This window comes from Arvicanthis niloticus, chromosome 1, assembly GCF_011762505.2.
Source record: "Arvicanthis niloticus isolate mArvNil1 chromosome 1, mArvNil1.pat.X, whole genome shotgun sequence".
Taxonomy (NCBI): Eukaryota; Metazoa; Chordata; class Mammalia; order Rodentia; family Muridae; genus Arvicanthis; species Arvicanthis niloticus.
The window spans coordinates 52,486,665-52,510,172 of NC_047658.1; the positions used below are offsets into that span (position 1 = coordinate 52,486,665).

The 23,508-nt window shown below is 48.2% G+C and overlaps 2 protein-coding genes across 4 annotated transcripts; both read right to left on the reverse strand.

The window, feature by feature from the left end:
• Positions 1–1,412: 1,412 nt before the first annotated feature.
• Positions 1,413–11,086, reverse strand: Wdr73 (WD repeat domain 73). The gene is made up of 8 exons (XM_034486210.2): positions 10,994–11,086; positions 10,463–10,530; positions 10,166–10,254; positions 8,609–8,697; positions 8,001–8,065; positions 3,716–3,880; positions 3,129–3,494; positions 1,413–2,030 (listed from the first exon to the last, which is right to left on the reverse strand). Exons 1-8 carry the CDS (start codon positions 11,032–11,034, stop codon positions 1,798–1,800), a joined length of 1,116 nt encoding a protein of 371 aa, XP_034342101.1. The 5' UTR covers positions 11,035–11,086; the 3' UTR covers positions 1,413–1,797.
• Positions 11,087–12,062: 976 nt separating this feature from the next.
• Positions 12,063–14,907, reverse strand: Nmb (neuromedin B). Of its 3 annotated transcripts, none has more exons than XM_034520203.2 (3): positions 14,670–14,904; positions 13,968–14,140; positions 12,063–12,333 (listed from the first exon to the last, which is right to left on the reverse strand). In XM_034520203.2, the coding sequence occupies exons 1-3, from the start codon at positions 14,824–14,826 to the stop codon at positions 12,268–12,270; spliced, it is 396 nt and encodes a 131-aa protein (XP_034376094.1). In that variant the 5' UTR covers positions 14,827–14,904; the 3' UTR covers positions 12,063–12,267. The 3 variants fall into 3 exon arrangements, with proteins under 3 accessions (XP_034376094.1, XP_034376084.1, XP_076792837.1); XM_034520193.2 differs by having other exon boundaries at positions 12,063–12,338; positions 14,670–14,903; XM_076936722.1 differs by having other exon boundaries at positions 12,221–12,451; positions 14,670–14,907.
• Positions 14,908–23,508: the final 8,601 nt, after the last annotated feature.

A 23,508-nucleotide genomic window follows, 5' to 3' on the forward strand; every position in this document is an offset into this window, starting at 1 on the left:
AAGGGAAGTTTGCATTGCCTCTGTGAAACCCTCTGTGGACAGAACCTCCGCATGAACCTCCGAACCTGTCCTGATCAATCTCCTGTCCCTGTACTTTCTGTAGCAGTTGGCCCTCTTCTCTGTGGACCTAGGAACCCGGCTCTGGCCAGACAAGAAGCCTGCAGTTCTTACCTGGAGGCCTCTGGCCTCGAGACCTCCTGCAGCCATGCACCTATCTGTGCAAGCTTCACCTCCCTTCACTTCCTCTGCAGCCCCAAACTTCAGCTTCATCACCCCATGGGTGTGGGTTTGCTCTTCCTGGGCAGACCCTAGCTGATACAGTTCCGCAAAGCACCTTCTACATTCACAACCAACTTCTGAATTACTCACTAAGCTTTCAGAATGAATACTAGAGCTCAGCTGGTGGCTGCTGGTAACCCTGATCTCAGGGGAAACATGAGCTCTGCTTTGTAACATTTGCCAGTTGCTGAGATGTAAATACTCCCACCAAGGCCAATTTCAAGCTATCAGTGTGTCACCACTAAGCACGAAGGGGGTGGGGGGGAGTCACGGTATGAGCTTCAGGAGGGGGCGGGAAGATGGAGAGCGCTTCCCAAACTCTGAGCGCAATCCTGTCGTGAAGCTGCGATTCTCACAGCTCTCCAAAACCTGCATCAACTTCACTGCTACATAATAAACTAATTCTTCCCCCCAACCCCCAGTGTCACAGGCTGGGATCCTACCTACTCAGGAAGCTCAGGGAAGAGGGGCAGAGTGCCTGAGCTCTCAGCCTGGAATTAGAAGGAAGAGAATCTACATCTGTGTCTACATCTACTGGGAACGGCCTCAGGAGGCTGATGAAGTCTTGCATGTTCAAGGTCAACCTGATTTCTTCCTTACACAATGAGTCTGTATTTCAAAAATAATAAATAAAAAAAAATAAATGTTACTTTAAAAAGTTGCTAGACTTTTCTTAGCCCCAAGTATTTTTAAGTGCTGTGGAAGGAAGAGTGTACCTACCCCTTGCAAATTCATACACTGAAGTCCTAACCCCTAGACAGACTAAGTTTGAAGCTGGGGTCTAGGAACTAAGTAAGGTCATAAGGATGAGACCCTCATCCAACATCGAGGAAGACAAAGCTCACTCCAGTCAGCATGCACAGAGAGGTCATGTGTGCACGAGGAAAGCAAGGTGCATCCTTTAGCCAAGCAAAGAGGCCTCAGAATGAATCCACCTTCCCAGCACTTCTTGGTGCCTATACTCACCCAAGCATGTACACACACACACACACACACACACACACACACACACACACACACACACAGGAAAAAACTAAAAGAAAGCAGTTGGGACATAACTCAGTATAGTAGGCCCTGGGTTCAACCCCATGTACAAAAACTAAGTAAGTAAATTGCTAACTGCTTCTTATTGGTATTCTTTTCAATGTTTATTGACTCGAGACATTGATTCCTTCTGTGAAAAAGTTCACACCCACATTCACACTCCGGCTCTCCTGATTCTCACCATGATGCTGTGAAGACAGGAACACAGCCTGCTGCAACACATTTGGAGAGGTAGGGCTCCCAGAGACAATGGTCACATCCAGCCATGCTATGCCATGCGCCCTACCATCTGTGATGCTCCCCACAGCAGTAAGTGGTGGTTACTACATCTTCATTTTACAGATAGAAAAAAGGGACGAGAAAGGCAGGCTAACTTGCCTGAAGCCAACAGCTGTGGTAGCCTGTGGTCACTCCATACCAGCCTCTCAAACACTTCCTCTTCTCAGAGGCCTGTGGGGGAAGCTGCTGCTGTCATCAGGAGGCCTGGAGGTCCACCCAGTCCCACACATGCAGAGAGGCATCACTTGCTGCGGATAACAAAGTTCTGGGTTTGCAAGGGTGCCAGGTATGGGTGGTGACCAGAGGAGCAGAGTCAACCTCATTTCCATCCAGGAAGATGTGGCCTTTATGAGTGAAAAGAGGCTCCATTTGGGTTTTCTTTCCATCCCATGAAGTGACATCATAGATTTGTACCGTCCCATCAAAGCCTGGAGAAGAACGTGGAAAGAGAGATGTGACCCTACTCTTTCTTGGAGGACACTCAGAGGCTACTCACAGAGAAAGCTGCACCTGCACCAGTGTGGGGATGTCTCCATGAGCAGCTGTGGACAGCCATCACATGTCCACTAGTATGTATCACATACCCAGGCCTGAGGTGGTTGTGTGCATTGTGTTTGTGTGGAGGTCAGTGAGGTAAACTTTAGGTAAACCAAGGCACAGTGTACCTTGTCTTTTGTCACAGAGTCTTTTCATTGGCTAGGCTGGCCAGCCAACAAGCCCTAGGAATCTACCTGTCTCTGTCTCCCTGGTGCTGGAATTGTAAGCACATGCCACCACAGCCAGCTTCCCCCACCCCCACCCTATATATACTATACCCCATATATGTAGGTTTTCAAGACAGGGTTTCTCTGTGTAGAACATCCAGCTTTTCTACATAGGTTCTGGGGATCAAACTTAGGTCCTTGCTTGCATGGCAAGCTTCCCTCAACTTCACAGATGCCTGTGACATCTTTATCCTCATAATAGCATTTCTACAGGAACTGGAGGCAGCAGAAACTTTCAAGTTCATCCCGGTCCCAATCCCTCCACCCTCGCCCCTCAGAGGAAGCCTCGTCTCTCTTCAGTGTTGTCCTCTTGCCCATCTGCCCCATCCCACCCTGCTGTCCTCTTCTTCTCCCTGGTACAATGCTTTTTCTGTTCTTTCTGGATCCTGGAACTTTCCTTTTTGTGTTTGCCACAGACCTTTCTCATTGGCTCCTGGATGCCCCCTCTGAACACACCCTCACAGTGAGAATCCCCAGGCTTCAGGAGCCTGCTGTTGTGGCTATAGCTAAAAATACAAGCAGCAAGCAGCTCACTGAGATGCTGTCGGGTGCAGCCTCTGCGAGGCTTTTAAGAGCCACTGGCAGTGCTGCAAGTTCAGTGGTCAGGGTGGGTGGGGCCTGCCTTGAGGAATCCGAAGACCACAGTTAGCATTCTGATAGACAACCTAAACTTCTGCAGCCAGGCTAACTGTAGGGCTACAGGCTCCTTCCCAGTACCTACCACCTCCGGAAGAGAGCAGTGGAGTAATAGTCTAACAGTACCTGAAATAGCCAAGCAGTTGTCCAGGCCTGGAGCCCAGGTCACGCGTAGCAGCTCTGGGTCTGGGCTGGGTTTGGACACTGGGCACTGGGCTGAGCTCACAGGATGACAGAGATTCCGGGGGTCAAGGAGACAGAGATGCCCATCTGAGCCAAGGCTGGCAATGCAGGGCCCAGGGCCTTGGCCCTTGTTCCTAACTTCTGCACACCATCTCTCTCCACCAGAGCCAGAGCTGGGGCTGCCAGTCTCCAATGGTGCCCACTTCTGGCGGGTGTCCACAAGCCCCAGCCGACCTGAGGTACCACAGAAAGCAAAGCTATCTGCGTCTAGGACCTGAAGGCTGCTCAAGGACTCACTGTCACTTGTACCTACAAGACAGAGGGCAAAGAAGAAAAGGTGCTGGAGTCAGGTGGGTCTGGTGGATGGCAGGGCTGGATGGCTGTGCCAGGGCCCCTGTTCACACCCTCCCCTCATCTTGCCAGTCTGCTCTGCTGGAGACTGCTGGGCCCTGGAGGCCAGGGATGGCTGGAGGAGCCAGCAGGGGCACACAGCTGCCAGAATCCCTTTTGTACTTGAGCAGTGGTAGTACCTGAGCTGTAGGTGACCTTCTGGGATTCTACATCAACAGTCCTCAGGCTACTGAGCCGAGCCCCGTGGAGGATTCCAGGTGCCATAGAAGAGAAGACAGACACCCGAGGCCAGAGACTCTCCTCTTTGTCCTGCACATCAATGGTACTGACAGCTTCAATGACATCTGAAGCAAAGGGGAAGAGGCCAAAGTGCAGCATGTCAGTGAGGGCGGCTGGTCAGAAACCTTCCCTGACATTTAGAAGGTCAGGGAGAGAAGGAGCCAAAGGCTATGAGCCAGTGCTGAGACAAAGGCATTCTGGGTTTGTTCACATATTTGAAGCTGCCAGAATCCCTTTCGTGTCCTCATAAATTATCTTAGGAGATGTTTTTGCAAACGGGAGGCGGTGAGTCACTGCAGCCATCTTGAAATCATGCGGTCCTGACAAGTCTGATGGAGGAGGGAGGGAAAGAAAGGGAAAGGAAGGGAAAGGACACACTGCTGATGTCAGTCACATCTACAGTGAAATGTGACAAGCACCAGGTTCACTAAACAGTACTGCTTTTTCCAAAACGGGCTCTGTGGCCTCACAGCCTTGCGGCCTCCAGACCTGGCAGCTCCCAGCTGCGCTGCAGATGTCACAGATGAATCCGGGAAACCAGGAAGGGCTGCCTCTCAAACAAAATGCAACAAAGATGCATTTTCAACTACAGTAACATTTTAGTTTAGTTTTCATCTTTAAATATCACTTACTTTGCTTATTAGAGAGAGAGAGAGAGAGAGAGAGAGAGGCAGAGGCAGAGACAGAGACAGAGACAGAGACAGAGACAGAGACAGAGACCAACTTGCAGGAAGTCAGTTTTTCTGTGCACTGTGTGGGTTCTGGGATTGAATTTAGATGCCAGATGGTCAGGCCTGACAGCAGCGCCTCTGCCCTTCGCCTGCACAGCCATACTGCTGGACCTTTGCTTTCTTTTTCTTTTCTTTTCCCTCCCTCCCCCTCCCTCCCTCCCTTCCTTCCTTCCTTTTCTTCCTTCCTTCCTTTCTTTTTTTGAGACAGGGTCCTGCTACATAATCCAGACTGGCCTCACGCTCCTTCTGTCTCTGTCTCCCGAGTGCTGGCTCATCTGATACTTCTCTCGATGTCACTGTAATAGTTTGGAACAAGTACTTGCTGCACAAACTACTGAAAAGAGAAATCTCATTTTCTGCTTTGTATTTTCTTTCTCCAAAACCAGAACACATGATTCCATGTGCATATGTGTGGAGACAAATCTCTCTGTGCTTTTCAGTTCTATAGGACAGGCATTGGGAGAACAGTGGGTAGACAGTGAGACATACTAAAAGGCAACAGGAGTGAGTGCTCCCTCCAGAAACTTTTGCACAGGGAGCAGGGATGGCTGGGCTCCCAGGGCTCCCAGGGCTCCCAGGGCTCCCAGGGCTCCCAGGGCTCCCAGGGCTCCCAGGGCTCCCAGGGCTCCCAGGGCTCCCAGGGCTCCCAGGGCTCCCAGGGCATTGCATCCAGACTTCTCAACACAGCTGAGAAGTACTTGCAGCAGACACAACAGCTGAGCCTGGGGCTATTAGCTGGTCTCTAGTGCATGGAAAGGCTGCTCTCCTGGGCCATACTTCCCTGACTCCCTTATTCTGATCCCATGGAGCCTAAAGCTCCCAAGACCTGCTGCTCTGAGCTGGGAGAGGCTTTTCAGCTGCTGGTAGGGAGGAAACCTATTTCAAAGATTTAGCATTAGCAGGCTGGAATTACAGTTCAATGTTAGAGCACTGGCCTGACATATCTGAGGCCCCAGATGACCTCTCCATCCAGTGCCAATTGCACACACACATAAAATAAGTCCAGCCTCTCTCCAGTCAGTACAAAAGTATATCCTCTAGGAAATCCCCACCTAACATAGCCAAGTAGCACACCTTTAATCCCAGCACTTGGGAGGCAGAGGCAGGCGGACTTCTGAGTTTGAAGCCAGCCTGGTCTGCAGAGTGAGTTCCAGGACAGCCAGGGCTACACAGAGAAACCCTGTCTCAAAAAAAACCAAAAAACCAAAAAAACAAACAAACAAACAAAAACAAACAAACAAAACAAAACAAAACAAAACAAAAACAAAAAAAAAACCAAACAAACCAACAACAACAAAAAAACCGCTAAAAGAGCCTGGAGACGTGGTACACACTTGGGAGATAGAGACCCGCTTGGTCTACATGGGTGACTTCCACGACAGCCCCGATTATATAGTGAGACCCTGTCTCAAAAAACAAAACAAAACAAGCAAGACATCACCACCATAAACCAATGAGAAGAAAACCACCAAACTGGGATACATTATCAGCAAATACATCTAATAAAGAACTTGGATCCAGCACATACAAAGAACTTTTATAACTCAAAAAAGTGAGTGGCTTCACAACCACATGAAAGATGTTCAGTGGAAAAATGCAAACAAAAGCTACAGTGATAAACAACACCACACCCACTAGAATGGCTTTAACAAAAAAGCCAGGGTTAGGGACAAGTGTGTGTCCAGCAGTCATAAGGTTTCATTCCCAGGCACTCAGAGACATCGACAAATGTAGGTGAGCACACGGAAAAATGGTAACTTCTGCACACTGCTCGTGGGACAGAAATGAAACTATTTTGTAAAACTGTGTGTGCGCACACACACACACCTGCATGAGTTTGTGCACATCCCACAGAGGTCTGAGGCGGTCAGCCCATGAACTGACGTAACAGGACTGTGAGCTACCTGACAAGCAAATGCGCTGGGAACCAAACCCAGGTCCTCTGCAACGGCAGGAAGAACTCTTAACCACCGAGCCATCTCTCCAGCCTCAACTTTTAATTATTTAGAAACAAAGCCCCAAAATTTACCACATAATTCAGCAATATATGTCCACATCAAGATTCGTACATTAGGGCTGGAAGAGACAGAAAAAATTGTGCCGTACCCATACAAGGGCAGAGTGTCAGCAATAAAAGGGGACAAATCACTGATGCACGCTGTAACACGGACAGTCTTAAAAAGCATCTGCTAAGGGACAGAGGCCAGACACAAGAGAAGGCATGAGAGGGTTCACTGTAAGATGCTTCTCAGAATAGGCCAGTCCACGATAGAGAGGATGTATTAATAATGTCTGGGCAAGTGTGGGAATGAGATTAATAGTAAATGGCCTGACAGATCTTTATGGAAACAATGAAAAGTGTTCTAAAATTGATTTATAGTGATAACTGCAAAACTTGGCAAATTATCTTTAAAAATCATTGACATGTACACTCAAAATGGGTGAATCATTTGGTAGGTTAAGCATACCCCATTAAAACAGCACTATAAGCCAGGTGGTGGTGAATGCCTTTGATCCTAGCCTTTAATAGGGAGGCAGAGACAGGCAGATCTGAGGCCAGCCTGGTCTACATGATGGAGTTCCAGGACACCCAGGGCTACACAGAGAAAACCCTGCCTCGAAACATCAAAAAACAGCACTAACAACAAAAACACCCAGGAGCAACAGTAAAAACCTACCACGTACAGGTAAGTAACACAAGGAACTGAGAACGACCACACAGACGAGTGTTGAGAGCACGTGGCCAGGGATGTGTGCACAGCATGTCTGTGTGCACAGCATGTCTGTGTGAAGCCTGGCAGAAGTAACAGTTACTGCACTGATGGTGGCAGGCTCTGTGGAGGCAGTGTGCAGTGGACTTCCTGCTGTGAGATGTCTCTCCCTGGGGGAGGGACAGGATGAATGGCTGTGTCAGGCTAGAGGGATACACACTCTGGTGTCTGCCTGACAAGGACCTGCAGTCCCATTGCCAGTCCCCACAAGGGGACTTCCTAACACTCTGACAAGGGACACTTCCCACTCCTTCTCTGTGCCCCTTGGGAAGCAGTGTGATCACTGGGTAAGAAACTGCCAGTGAGTGTCTTGCTCACTTGGGACTTTTCTTCCCCACAACTAGCACACTGTAAAAGGAGGGACCACCTCCAGGCCACCTCCTCCAAGAGCTGAGTGCTCCCGAGTGGCTCTAGCTCAGCCCTTCCTCTATCCATGCCCAGCAGAGGGGTCCTGTCTCTCTAGGTGCCCTGCCAGCAGCTGGGTTGTAAACTCGCCTCCTGGAGGAAGTTCAAGGGGGCCCTCCCTATTAGGCCTGTTTGCTACACTGTGGATGCTAACTCATCTTTGTCGCACAGAGAAGACAGAAACTGCTGTCCCCTCAAGTGCTTTTTTTACTGGCTAGGAGACAGTATATGAGTCACTTTACTGAGACCTCACCTTCCACCAAGTGAACGTCACTTACCGCTGTCCTCTCTAACTCGCCACACTTGTAAGTAACACCCTGGAAGTCCACTGGTCACTAGCAACCTGTTCCAGAGAGACGGAAAATCTTAAGTCCAGACAGGGAAGCTTGCCCTCACCCCAGCAGCCTTTCCTCTCCAGCCCACTCAGGAGCCTGGGACCAGCTGCCCTCATTCAACAGATGAGCAGGCTCACCCTGCTTTAGGGACAGGATCACAACTCAGAGAGAGCCACAGACTGAGTCCAGGCTGCCACAGGTCATGATGGTCACCTAGAAAGGACACAAGTAGGAAGCCTGAACACAGAACCCTAAGACCTGATCTTCTATAGGGGTCTGTCAGCTCTCAGGCACACTTCAGTGTATTTGGTCCCTGGAGCAACTCCATGGACTTGTAGGCTCTACTAATCAAAATGTCTGCTAAGCTAATGATTTCTTCAGATGCTAAATCTGTGTGTGCCACAGCCCCATGTACACTCACCTATGTCTGTATCCCGAGAAGTGGGCATGCTGATAAAAAGACAGACACTGCACAGCATTTCCTGTCATCCCCAGAGAATGGAAAGCCTGGGACACAGACTGGCCATACCTGGGACACAGACTGGCCATACCTGGTATCTGGCACGTGCTTTAGGTCAAAGACAGATCTGTCTGAAAATCCTCCGTGGCGCACTTTGAAGTCCCTCTCTGGGTATAAGCCCTAAAATCAAAGGGGTGGGGTAATGAGATAGCACCAGCTTTCTTTTTCCTTTTTGGCTTTTCTAGGCAGGGTCTCTGTGTAGCCCTGGCTATCCTGAAACTCGCTCTATAGACCAGGCTATCCTTAAACTCAAGAGTGCTGGGATTAAAGGTGTGCAATACCACACCCTGCTCAGCACCTGCTTTTGAAATGAGCACTAGGGGAGGAGGCCATCAGAGTCACTCAGCTGGACCTGGGCAGGGCCATCTACATGTGTAAATATCTACATGTTCAGCTTTTTCCTTCCTGCCTGTCTCCAAGCCTTCTAGCCTGTCCCGGACCAGACCTTGGATTATGAGGCAAAAACAGTTTACACCTTCTTAGAGAAGTCACAGAAGACAAACAGCTTCACCCAAGAAAACAAGGATTACTACCACTAAACATTCATCCTCCCATTAGAAGCAAGGTGGGTCCTTCTAGCAATAAAGACAAAGCAACCCCATAACAAGTGTTGACTCTATTAGACACTTCTGTTTTATTTCCTTCCTTCCTTCCTTCCTTCCTTCCTTCCTTCCTTCCTTCTTTCCTTCCTTCCTCTCCTCCCCACCCCCTTCTTTGAGACAAGTTCTGACTGTCTAACCCTGGCTGGCTAGGAGCAGCCACTAGTTACACTTACACAGCCACCACTCACAGATTCTCTCCCCCTACTTCAAACACAGATCCTCCACCTTCATCCCAGGCGGCCTTACTCATTCACATGGCTCCCACCAAGCCCTCCACTCTGACGGCTCCCTACTCTGTCCTCTGTGTGAGGCCCGAGCCACCTGTGAGCACTGCACCACTGGCTACTTCTCAAGGCTCTGTATCTATTTCTTAAATGTATGTGTATGGATGTTTTGCCTGTATGCATGGCTGGATACCACAGGCACAGTTGGTGCTCTTGAAGGCCAGAAGAGGATGCTGGGTGCCCTGGACAGGAGTTATAGAAAGCTGTGAGCTGCAACAGCTGCAACGTGGGTGCCAGGAATCAAACACAGGTCCTCTGGAAGAGCAGCTGGTGCTCTGAGGCCCTGAACCATCTCTCTCTCCAGCCCCCATGTCTATTTCTGATACAGTAAGACTGCCCTTTACCTATGGCAGCTCTCTTTCCAACCACCTGACTTTCCTCAGCGTTCACCCCTATGCACGGGAGCCTCTTTCTACTAGACAATGGCTTTGTTTTTCTTTTTTGAGACAGGGTTTCTCTGTGTAACCTGGGATGTCCTGGAACTTGTTCTGTAGACCAGGATGGCCTGGAACTCACAGAGATTCACCTGCCTCTGCCTGCCAGGTGCTGGGATTAAAGGCGCATCACCACCGCCAGGCCCCTTCTGTAGACTTTAAGGGCAGACCCCGGTACTTGTCAGGCATAGTATCTTGTGGGTGTAACAGGCACTCCAGAAATGCATAATAAATTGACACATATAATCAGCTTCTCTACTTAAGTTACCTGGTTTTCCTTTACAGAGAGTCTGAGAGGTAGTATCAAATGAAGGATTTCATTTTTTTTCAAACTTTCATAACCAGCAACAAAGACTCCTGAAACAAAACAGTAACTATGACAAAGTGTTAGAAATATCATGGCTAGATTTATACATTTCCCCAAAGGATAAATACCTTCCCCATTCTATGAGCAGCCTTGTTTCAGGGGATGGAAGTTGAATGGGTCTCTCTAAAGGTTCAGACCTTAAAACTCAGCCTGCGAGGCAGAAACCCAACCCTTTTAGTGGCAGACAAGGTATATTACCTTTTTCACCAATCCACTCAAGGACTCGAGTGGCTCCTGAGAGGTCAAATGCATGGAAGTCTTGGTACCTGCAGAACAGGGATACGAGATCACGCAATGCACAGCTAACCAAAGAACTCTGAGATCGCTGAAGGATAGGTGGAGCCAGGCTCTGGAGTTAGGTAGACATGGGGCTGAATCTTTTTTTCTGCATATTACTCCCTGGTGTATAGGACCAGGCTGGCCATAAGGAACCCAGCCTTGGTTCCTCACCTGTGGAACTCCTACTAAGTTGATTTCCCCAAGTTGAGATGAACAATCAGTCAGAGAATCAACCTAAAGGCCGGCACAAGGTAACCGGTCACGTGTGCTGTATCTGCCCTCGCAAGCGCGGATGTGGTCACATTATTTGCTTACAAGGGACCGAGAGTCCCAGAGCTAGAGGCCCGAGACCAGAACCTCCGTCCGTCCGTGCCTGGGCACTGCCCGAGAGCTCACAACAGCTCGCACCCTCTCTCATTGCCCATCAGACCCGCCCACGGCCCGATTTACAAGCGCAAAGACTCCACCAGCCAGTCCTCTGCGAGCTCCATAGCAACTGTGGCTTCCGTCGCTCCACTTCCGCCAGCCAGACTTCCTGGGCAGGCGCGCGTTCTCGCGAGAGGGCGTGGTCTCCCGCCCAGCTGGGTCGTGAATGCTCCGAGCTGCGCGAAGCCCTGTTGACGTTTCTTAGGTTCTGTGTGCAGAGTCCGGGTGAAAGCGACGCAAAAAAGCAGATTCATCGATGTCAGTTACAAGCAGGATCGGAGACATCAAATATACCCATGTATACTTAGGATCAAGTATGTACGGCCAGAGAGCTGTCAGTGTCCCAAAGCCAGGTACAATACAGACTTAAATGGAACTTCAGGTGAACAGTTAATTTAAAAGTTCTCATGAATATAACCCTGCCGGATACTTTAGGATTTTTTTTTTTAAATGAAAGGAATCTTGTTGGGCTGAGGATGTAGCTCGGCTGCTAGAGTGCTTGCCTGGCATGCACAAAGTTAGCTTGACAAACAAACAAACAAACAAACAAGAAACCCCGGTGTGGTGGCGTGTAATTCCGGGGCACAGGGGATAGAGGCAGGATCAGAAGTTTTAGGTCGTTACCTGATGCATAGGGAGTTTGAAGCCAGTCTACGATACACAAGACACTATCAATAAAGTATCTGACATTCCAATTTAATTTTTATTCGATAAAAACAACGTGTATGGAGGACCCTACATCCAGAGAATAAGAGCACAGCAGGGCTGGATTCCAGCGTAGTTCTCTCCCGTATGCACCAAGTATAGCACTAAAGTTTGCCATGGGAATCAAAGATGGGGCGAGTGCAGCATAGTGTAGGCAGCCTCTCATTGCAGGCAAAGAAACTTCAGGTAGCAGAACTCATGGCTGGCGATGGGTCAGTGCAGCCAACACAATACCTGATTGCTGAGAGTTGGCAACCACTCATCGTCTGGCTGGTACCATGGTGAGGGTTAATGGGGCTTTTCCAAGACCACCCATCTCTCTGAACGTGCCACCCTCCAGAGCCCTTCCCTCTTTCCTCAAATGTGGGTGGAAGGAAAGGTCCAGACATTCTGTGTGAAGAGCAGCATTTTTATTCATAACTTCACCAGGGAAGCAAGAAATACAGCAGGAAAGACTTTGTGTCTGTTGTCAACATTCCTGGTGACCCAACCAGAAATCACAGTAACAGAGTAACACAGTTGAGCTTAGGCTTCACATCCAGAGGAGGCCACTGCTAGGGTTCCATTCCTCAGCTGCTCTGGATGGACACATTCTAAGCCCAGCATCGTGTTTGTTCCATTATTGGCATCACTTCTGTAGTATTGGCTCCAGCAGTCTCCTGTGCTGAAGGCAAAAGAGAAGACGACCTTGGAGTCCACACATCAGGGATATGCTGGGTATACACAGGAGGGCAGCAGCAAGCTCTCAGCTGAGCCTCTGAGTAAGAGCCTTTCTCCCTGAAAGACCCGAGGAGTCAGGGGGATGGTTTTCCCAGAATAGAGCCCCAACTTCACAGGGTAGTCATGACAACTAAAGGACACCACAGAAATTAAGCCCAAGGCATCAGACAAGTGTCAGTGACATGCCCTAACCCCCAAGCTCTGCTCCCTAACCCCCAAGCTCTGCTCCAGACCTCACTCCAATTCTCCCTGCCACCGGCCATGACAGTATTCCTTCCTCGGAGGTTCTCTGGTTGGTCTTGGTATTTTAGACCTTCAAAACAATGTCCTTAGAGGTGATGCGCTCTCTCTCTCTCTCTCTCTCTCTCTCTCTCTCTCTCTCTCTCTCTCTCTCTCTCGACTCAGCCAGCCCAGGCTTCTCGCTTTTGCATCCGAGGTTCCAGGGTTGTTTGCCAGACTGTTTGTAGATCTGCTTCTAAGGAATGCCTCTTCTTTGAGCATGTGCGCACTGTGCTAAAAGCACAGTAGGGATAGGAAGGGCACCATCTGCAAAGTCCTGCCAGCGGCTTGCAGACATGCGGTAGCAGCTCCTGCTTCCCAAGAGCTTTCTGTGTGCCCAGCACTGGACTGCACATGACATAAATGAGCTCATCCACTGGGAGGTAGGCCTGTCCTTTCTATTTGATGAAGAACACATTTCTAAGGTCACCTAGCTACTTAGCTAGGTATGGCCCCAGCATGCACCCTACCTCATCAACCCCTCACACTACCTTCTGCACACAGCAACAAGTAGCAGGGCAATAGTGTGCAGTGGGGACAACACCAGGAGCCAAGAACGGATGAGCTGCCACCCAACCCGAAAGAACCCCAAGGGCTTGAGCACCACAGGCCAGTGTTCTACAACCAGCCCACTCCCACTCATGTCTGAAGGCTTCGGTTTTGGTTCTTCCCAGACTCCTGATCTCAAACCATCCTCCTGCCTTAGCGTCTGAGGCATTTGGGACTGCAGGCGAGTGCATTGTTCTTGGTCTAGAGGGAATTTTGGTTACCACAGCCTGGTGAGGAGGGTGTATGCTGCTGGCATCTGTCGGGTAGAGACCAGGGATGTGTTAAGTATCCCAAATGCACAGCCCCGCAGAGCTTGTCCTGTCGGAGCACTGGGAAATGGGTGGGAGGTTGGAGGGCAGGCTGGTTCTGAGTCGTGGTAATTTCCCTTCCACCTCTAGGCCTCAGGGATCACAGCTTGGGATCAAGCACAGACTGGCAAAGGTGGGCTTGGCTAATACACCGATGACAGCTGGGTGGACAAGGCTGTGTGGCCTGGAGAACACTCAACTTAAGGGCTAGAATACTCTTAGTCTGTGGCTTCAGACTGGGGATGGGCAAGGAGGCACTTCTTTCCCCTGCAGTCTGCTGCGTCATTTTCCAGTCTTTGGGATATTCCCCCTCTGAGCCCCGGGACCTTGGCTTTCTAGAATCCATTTGCATTCTGCTCTGGCCAGGCTGTTCCACCCTGAACATATGCTGGGTGTCTATTGTTCTGTGCTCGTGCTGTACTGGGGAAGGGACTTACCTGGGGTGGGGGAGCTGGGCCGCTGAGGTTCATGCCTAGAGCTTGCTTTAGCAGGAGGATCCTGAACAGATCATGACTCAGCTGTAGTCTCTGGTCCCTCTGGGTGTTAGGGGGTGCTGTCCCCACCAGTGACAGGCTTGGGGGTTCCAGACTCTTCTTTCCCATGAAGTGACCTAAAAAGGGAGGTGCCGAGGTACATGGAAGCTAGGGATGAGGACCCTATTACCATAAGCCTTGTCTACCCTCACAGAGGGAAGACAAGAAACATTCTCAGCAAGAAGCCACAGATCTCTGGGTGGAGGCAAAGCTGACATCCTCAGCTTTTCCTGACCCGCTGGAGGACAGAAGAAGGGTAGATAGCCCCGGACCGGGGAGATTACCTGCCAGGGAAGGAAGTGGAGAAGGTACCTCTGGATGGATGTGCAGAGAAGACACAAGGTGAGAAGACCTGGTAGTCTGCCCAAGGAAAGGGCGACCAACTGGCAACCAGATCTAAGATGCTGGCCCTGTTCTGTCTTAAACTTGCTGACTGGGTTATCTTAGCCAAGTCTGTGAGTGCTAGGTCTCAAGATTCCCATCTGTGAAACTTGATGAGCCCCCGGGGTCTGCAGGAGCTTCGCTATTAAGAGCCTCCAGAGGGTTGAAAAGGAAACTAAGGACAAGGAGAATGAGGCACGCTTGTGGGGGTCCCCTAACACTTACCGGTAGCCCAGAGGTTGCCCCGAGGGTGCACTCGAATCTTGCTTGCTCGGCTGCGGGGCTCCGGGAGATCCCAGTTGAAGGGAGCGACGCCGGACGCGAACAATGTGAAGAGCAGGAGACCACGGAGCAGCCAAGAGCTCCCTGCCTGCCGGGCCATGGCTGTGCCAAACAGGCTCTTCTCTGGCACTCTCAGGATACTAGTTCCTGAAGCCCGCCTTCCAGCCTTTTAAACTAGTCTGGAGAGGAGCCTGCTTGAGGAGCCGAGCTCGCTCCTCCCCAGAGCCCCGCCCCACAGTCTCCGCCCACAAGCCTGCTTCGCTGGGGTTTCTAGCAGAACCGCACCAAAGTCACATGCGACCTGGCATGTGGCATCGCCCCCCAGCAAAGGTAGTTCCTGAGGCCCTCCTTGGCCACAGACACAGCTTTCTGCCATCATGTTGTTCCCCCTCAAAGCTTCTCCTTTTTTTTTTTTTGTTTTTTTTTTTTTTTTTTGTTTTTTTTGTTTTTGTTTTTTTTTTCGAAACAGGGTTTCTCTGTGTAGCCCTGGCTGTCCTGGAACTCACTCTGTAGACCAGGCTGGCCTCGAACTCAGAAATCCGCCTGCCTCTGGCTCCCAAGTGCTGGGATTAAAGGCGTGCGCCACCACTGCCCAGCTGCTGTCCTTACTCTTACAAACAGCTCCCAGAAGCATTTTTCTTAATTGTACTCCATGACCGTGTGTGTGTGTGTGTGTGTGTGTGTGTGTGTGTCCACAAGTGAAGGCCAGAAGACAATTTTTACAGGTTAGTTCTTACCTTCTGCTTTGTCTGAGGCAGCGTCTCCTTGTTTCTGCTCTCTGCCACTGTAGTCCAGTTTAGCAAGCCCACAGACTCTGGGTTATTCTCCCATCCATCTCTCTCATCTCACCATAGAAACACTGATTGCATGTATGCATCAGTACATACGGTTTGTCATGTGAGTTCAAAGAATCTGAACTTAGCTCAGTCTTGTTTGCAGCAAGTGCTTTTATCCACTGGGTCATCTCCCCAGCCCATACCTTACTTTTTGAGGTGGAGTCTCTTGCTGAAACTGGAGCTCACTGATTGGCTGGCCAGCAAATCTAGGGATTCTCCTGTCTCCACCTCCCAAGGACTGGGATTCTGGGTGCTTGCCCACACCCCTGGCTTTTTTTTGGCGCTGGGAATCTGAACTCAGGTCCTCATACTTGCATGCTAAGCGCTTTACGAAGCTGAGCCATCCTCCAGGCTCAGGGAAGCTTTCTGAGGCTGTGTTGCTGAGGTTCTGGAGTGTGGCACATGGGACAGAGACAGTCCATTTCTGGCCCTGGCTTTTCCCTTCAGTCTCCTTGCTTCTCACCCCAACCTGATATTCACACCTCCCTGCTTTCTTGTCACAGCTTAGCCGTGCTGTTCAGATATAGCTCTTATCACCTTCCCATAATAATCATCCCCTGTGCGGCTGCCTCCCGCTTTTCTGAATCCATCACAAGCCCAGACTATCGCTTTGGTCCATGGATGTAGAAACCAAGGGAAATAGTATTTAGTGAGTGCTGACTTCCTTAAACGCTTGAAGGAACTCACTTGACAAGCTTCTTTCTTATGTTATTGTCAAAGACCACCTCAGAGGCTGCGTTACTTGCCCAGACATTTCACTGGAGTCAGGCTTCAAGTCTGTCATGATACCTTTGGGGCACTGCCTGTGAGGACACAGCTTTCCCTAACACACACACACACACACACACACACACACACACACACACACACACACCTACCTGTTTTCCCACGCCATCGTCTCAGCACCAGGTTGAGTTTTGAGTTCTCTGGGGGCAGAGCTAGTGACACTGCCTCTCCAGTCTCACTGCTCTCCTGCATGTGACACTGAGTTCTGTTCTCACAGGCTCACTGATCTGAACAAAGACTAGCTCTATCTGACACACACACAGAGCCAGGAAACTGCTACTCAGTGAAGAGTGAGAGTTCAGGATGGCAGGAAGCCCTGCCGAGTGAGCAGGCCAAGAAGCAGCACTAACTGTACATGTAACATTTGTGCATTTAAGGTGACAGTTACACACTGAAGTAATATTTTCAACAGGTTTTAGAGACTTGCACTCACTGTGGAACCAAAGGCTGGCCTTGAACTCAAAATCCTCTTGCTTCAACCTCTCCAGTGCTGGGATGTGTGTCACATTACTGAGCGTCCAAAGTTTAAATACTTGGGAATCTGGTACAGAATCCCACAATTTCTAAGCGATTTGATAATCTGAGCAAACCCAGGGAAGAGAGGGAAGGCTTTGCAAATCTAGGTTTTCTGTAGTAGCCCGTTCAACTTCCAAAGATAGGTCAGGGTAAGGCACTCAGCACAACAATCTGCAGTGGGAAGAGAGCAGACCTCTGCTGTGCACAGACCTTGCAAAGATGAAGTGCAAACACCTGAACTCTGCTTTCTCTCCCGGGTGGAACAGAGGTTAGTTTCCAGCTTGTTAAATAGGAAACAATAGCTCTTGCCTTTGTAGCCATCGCTAGAGCAGTGGCCACCAGAACGAAGCTCAATCCCTTTGTGAGTTCTGACTGAAACAATTAAACGGCATTTCAGTGCACCCTCTCACATTCGCAAGAACATGTCTTCCCCTCTTTCCAAAGGCAGAAACAGAAGTATAGCGCCCATTTGATATGATGTTCAGGTCATCCGGACACCACAAAGGTCAGCAGATTAGCAAGGTGGTCTAAGTGTACAGAAAGTAATGTGTCATCTACACTAAAAAGGCGAGGCTCGGAAAGGCTGAGTAACTGTCCATGTGGGCATCCACCCCAGCACGGTGAGGATCACCAGGCTAAAGCTGGACAAAGACCAAAAGAACCCAACAAATCAAATCAAATCAAATCAAATCAAATCAAATCAAATCACCAAACCAAACCAAACCAAACCAAACCAAACCAAACCAAACCAAACCAGTTTTGCCCAGTAGGAAAGGAGAAGAGCAAACACAAGGATGACTAAGAAGATTCAGGGGAAGAAGCGTATCATGCACAGCTTTCATTAACGCCTGCTTATGTGGAAAACCCAGGAAAGAATAAAAGTCTGTTATGAACTGTAGAGCACTTTTAGTAGAGCAGATGGTGGGATCCCAGGAAAAGCAAAGCCTGGTGAAGTCTGAAGCCCATTACCAGGAAATGTTCACTTGTTAGCAGTGAGACCAGTGTGTCCACACAACAAAGCATGGTCCCACTCAAAGCATGCCTGTGACAACTTGGTTCCTAAATCAAAATGCCAGTGTACCTACATCACTTCTTCTTCTTTTCTTCTTTCTTCTTCTTCTCCTTCTCCTTTTTTTTAAATAAGAGATCTGCCCGCTTCTGCCTCCTATGTGCTGGTGGAATTAAGGGCATAAACCTCCACACTTCGTATTACCTTTTTTTTTTTTTTAAAAAAAAAGATTTATTTATTTATTATGTATAGTGTTCTGTCTGAATGTACGCCTGCATGCCAGAAGAGGGTATCAGATCCCATTATAGATAGTTGTGAGCCACCATGTGGTTGTTGGGAGCTGAACTCAGGACCTCTAAAAGAAAAGCCAGTGCTCTTGACCTCTGAGCCATCTCTCCAGCCTGGTATTACCTCAGTTCTGACTGGTTCTGAGAAAGGATTCTGTAGCCCTCTGGTTTTGGCGTGAATAAATTGGAAGGCTGAGAGCTTTGATCAAAGCTTGATGTCAGCTAATTTATTTACTTGCCTGACATTAAGTTATGAATATAAATTTGTCTAACTAGACTCCTTGAATTAAAGCAGGAACCAGACTTACCAACCCAAATAGCTGGGGCAATTAAAGCCAAGGTTGTAGTAAAGTGACTGAAAGTGGGCAGAGGCATGCTGGGAATGCCTAAGACAAGCATTTGTAAGCCAGAGTGGATAGTTCGATGAGAAATGGGCGATGTTTTATTATACAAGCTTAAGAAAAACTGAGGTAACAAGACAAAATGTAAGAGACTGGGGCACGAGCGTCAGGATAATAAGGATATCAGATTTCTACTTCCTAAAGATGAGGCCCCTTTAGATTTAGGAGTTTACAGATCATAAGTAAAGTTCAAATATCTGAGGGATGTGGCTTTTTGGTTTGTTTGTGTTTTGAGACTGGGTCTCTTGTAGCTCAAGTTGGCCTTGAATCCACTGTTCATTTCAGGCTGGGCCTGAAATTCCTGATGTGCCTGCCTCCTTCTTCCTATGTCAAGATTACAGTCATGGGCTGCCATACCCACTCAGGAGGTGGCTTTTTTGTAGATGTTGCCAAACTAACTATATTGAGAAACTTCTGGGAAACAGTCTCAGCAAAGTTACCAGGATAATTTGGATAGGGATTATTATGTAACACCAGCGGGTAGCCCAAGAGTTCTCTGTCCTTGGAAACTATTAAACTTTCGATGATGATGATGGTGGTGGTGATGTTTTCTAGCATGGTTGATCTGTGTATCCCTGGCTATCCTGGAACTCATAGAGATGTCTTTTGCCTTCTGAGTGTTGGAATTAAAGGCATGCATCACCACCACCCAACTTTCTTTTTATTACATGTTATGCCTATTCTATAAAGCACAGAAATAGCAGTTTCCTCTTTGTACTAGATACTAGGAAACCAAGAGTCAAAAGATACAGATTTCTTCCAGTAGACAACAGAATCTTTCACTATCTTAGGTTCTATATAAGGCAACTAACTGATTTCAGATCTGGTTTTATCTGTTTCCACTCCAAATTATGATTTCAACTGTAATTTCATCAGTTACAATTTTATATTTTATCACTTAATACTAGATTTATCTGTACAGAACAAGGTAAGTACTTAAACAAATTTAAAAATAAACACAATACTGTACCAGGCACTAGGGGATACCCAAAGGTGAATCCAAAACCAGACCTGTCTCAATGCCTGAAGGAATCAACCCTCACTCTGGTGGGAAGAGACAGAGAAAGCCAGCTGCCCTGAGGGAATGTTAGAGAGAACAAGGACAAAGCACTGGGCAGTCGGAAGCAGGAAGTATCACCCACACTCATCCAGAGTAAGCAGTACTCCATCGGAGGCTCCCTGGCATCGTTCTGTGATCACACTAGGAACCTATGTGAGAAAGGCTGAGACATGTCCCGCCCACCTAGGCAGTCTGAAAGGGCACCAAAGACTGCTCCTTACCCCTGTCTAGCTGGGTCTAGCTGGAAATCTGACACAGCAGACATTCAATAAGCATCTGCTGAATGAGTGAGAAAATTCTTAGCTGCACCCCAGGCAGTGACCAGCATAAGCAAAGGTGGCACGTCTACATGGTGAGACCCATGTGGATACAGAGAATGGGGTCTGAGGAGAGCTGAGGCAGAAAGAGTCCTGAGTGAGGCTTACAGTGAGTATGGGAAGGAATGGCTTCACAATTTGTGGTAAGCCTTGATCGTTTCAGTCTCAATAACATTCCTTGATTAAACAGTGTATATCCAGACATACTTACAATACCAGGGCCTGTGGTACTGTGTACATACTTACAATACCACAGGCCCTGGTACTGTATGTTCAGCATCAGACAACAGTGATGAAGGTATAGACGGGCAGAGAACAGCTTGCACTGCCTTCCTGGCTCAAAGAGCACCCCAAGGAAGGGTGAGTCCATGGAGCCAGCTACAATTAGATCATCCTGTGAAGCTCAACAGTTTTAGAACACTGTCATATGGAAAGTAACAGCAGACGGTGGAATAGTCTCCCCATGTGATGAGCGGCCAGTTGAATGTGATAAAACACTAAAGCACCAAAGCACTAGGCTAGAGAGAGAGCCTCTGTGCAAGTCCAAGCAATCAAGAAAGCTGAGGCTCTCAAAACCTATGACTCCCTAGGTAAAGTGACAAATGTCAACAGTCCAACCAATAACAAGAACACAGGAAGAGTCTGCAGGCGCACAGAGCAGAAAGCAGAATTAACATTAAAGGGTACTCTTGTTGCTTAGATGGAACCATGGTGAGAGGAAGTTTTCAGATTCAAATCTGGCAAGGCCAAGAGAGAATGTACTTACTAAATAACAGGAAAGTACAAATCACTTTAATGATTCATACGCTCTGCTCACAACAACACTAATCTAAGATACTATGCCTGTTTCCAGGGCATGACTATACCCAGCATTTAATAGATGCTGCTTCATGCTTCTGGAGAAACAGAGGACAGCACCTTGCAGGAGAGGAGCTCACAACCCCCCAGGAATCTTGCGACCATACTCCAAATCCAAAACAATGTAAAGCTGTCACAGAACAGCAGCAGTAGAATTATGTCTAAAGATGGAGAGACTCAGACAAGCACAGAGGAGAGAAAGAGGCAAGACAGTGAGGACGTCACAGACAATGGCATGGCAGTGCTCCTTCACAACCAGCTGCATCCAAAGCCTGAAATGAGCTGGTGTGCACAGCCAAGAGGTAGGATGAAAACAAACTGCCTGCTTCAGTAGTAAGCAGTACTTCGGAAGTAAGAGCCCCCTCCCCACCCCCTAAGCCCCCACCCCCCCACCCCCGCAAAGGAATGGCCTACAGTGCCCACAGACGGAATCATGGGGGCAGGGGAATGTGACAGGGTAGAGAGACACACGGGAAAGTACTACAACCTAGCACCTCCCTGGACACGTGAGAATTGCCAGAGAGGCTTCATGGACACCCTAGGAGCCTGAGTTTATAAATGGGATGGTCAAGTCAGGGGTGTGGGACTGGACCTGAGGAAATGACACACAATCCAGTAGCTGGAGCTATGAGAGCCAAGAGGTCATCCTAGTATCAAATTCCAATTTAAAGTTTTATTACTTTTCACCCCGTTTCTAATTCCTTCCAGTGGCTGAGTCCCACACGTCCACTAATCTTCCCAAATCCCAAAGAACCGGGAAGTCAATTCAATGACTAGTTATGTTTCTCTGGCATTTCTTATTTATTTTAAATTGTGTATGTGTACATAAGCATAAGCGTCGGGGCCCAAGGAGACCAGAAAGTGTGGGATTCCCTGGAGCTGGAGTTATGGACAGTTGTGAGCTGCCATGTGGGTGCTAAAAACCCAGGTCTTCTGCAATAGCAGTAAGTACCCCAGTGAGCATTCTGTCTCCAACCACCCCCACTTCAAGAATCACTTTAATTTTCTCATATTTTCAAAAAGCTCAAAATATGTTTAATTTTTAAGTTTTAAAGATTATTTTAAAAATATATTTTTATTTATGTGTGTGTGTGTGCACACGTGCACACTTGTGAAGGCCAGAAGGTAGCACTGTATGCCCTGGAACTGGAGTTCCACGTGGCTGTGAGTTGCCTGTGGGTGCTGGGAACGGAACTCATGTCCTCTAAAGGTATAGTGTATGCTGTTAACCAACCACGTCTTCAGCCTTTACATTTTTAAGTGAGTGTTTTGCCTGAATGTATGCATAAATACCGTATGTTGTCAGTGCCCATGGAATTGCAGATTCAGGTGGTTGTGAACAGCCATGAGGAAGCTGAGAAGACACAGAGGTCTGACAGAACGGGTCTTCTGTAAAAACAGCCAGTCTTCTCAGTGCTGAGTCATGGTCTCTCTAGCTCCCCAAATCTTAGTCTTCTTATGTTTTGGCTTTCAACAATATAAAACTTGGGAACATAATAACTCTCCCCAAAATAATCTTTTTACTTTTGGTTAATAGAATGACTCAAGTGTTTTAAGTGCTTTGGCTACTTTTTAAGAAAAACGTAGCCTTTGTAATAGGAGCTTCTAGCAAAGGAAGAAAGAAGCTAGGGCACTGATCAGAAAGAGTATGAACTTCATCTCTCACAGGTGACTGACTATCGAGGAACAAATAAGAGTAATGATAATCTGCCATGCCACTGAAGAGGCAGTTTGAGCACCCCTGGGATCCTGGGAAGTACGTTTCCCAGGCTGAGAAAGCCATCTGTTAAGGGCTGGTATCATTAAGCACCATATGCGAAGTTTGAAGGCTAAGGCCTAGTTAATGGGTCTAGGATAGCAGTATTCTATATAGGGGAGGCCTTGGAAGGTTGCCTATTCCATTCCATTAGCAACACAGCTCAGGCTGTCACCTCAGCTGAATAAACAGAAGCTGACCACATGCTTGCTTTGAGATTTCACATTAAACAAGGAAGGCAGAATTAGAAGTATTTTGTGTTACTGCATATTGGTTTACCCTATACTCTGTATTTCAAAATGAAAAGAAAACACAATTGGGCTTTTAGTCACTACTTAAGTCTGCATTAGGGAAAATGCAAAGCCAACCACTTAATCAAATGGGTTTAGGCAAATAAGAATTAAAGAGAGTTTGGGTGCTGGCTTTCCACACATACATCTGCCTCATCCAAATGCTAATACATAGTGTGGAGTAGATGAGAGAGCCTCCAGTAGACAAAGGGTCTTTACAGCCAGGTGAGATTTTTCTGGACCTCTCAGTCACACCATCTGGGATTATACATATCTGAGTCACACCCTAGTGAAAAACTGATTGTGACTAAGAGATTTCCTATGAACGTCAATGGCTACTTTGACTTCACAGAAACAAAAACAAAACTAAACAAAAAACCCATTTGTTAATATTTGGTCAACTATCAAAGCTGAAGGACTGTTCATACTAAAGCCTTTTCTCCGTTAGCCCAGGCTGGCTTTGAACTCAGAATGTAGTTGAGGATGGCCTCGAACTCTTGACCCTCAGATTCTGGTGCTGAAATATTCCAGGAGCTGGGATAACAGTTATGTGTCAGCATACCCAGCCACATCCAAGCCTTTATAAGCCCATGATGGGTACTAAGACCCAGCCAAGTAAGGCACATCTCAGGAGCTTTCCCCACAAACAGAATTCAGGGAAAGGGA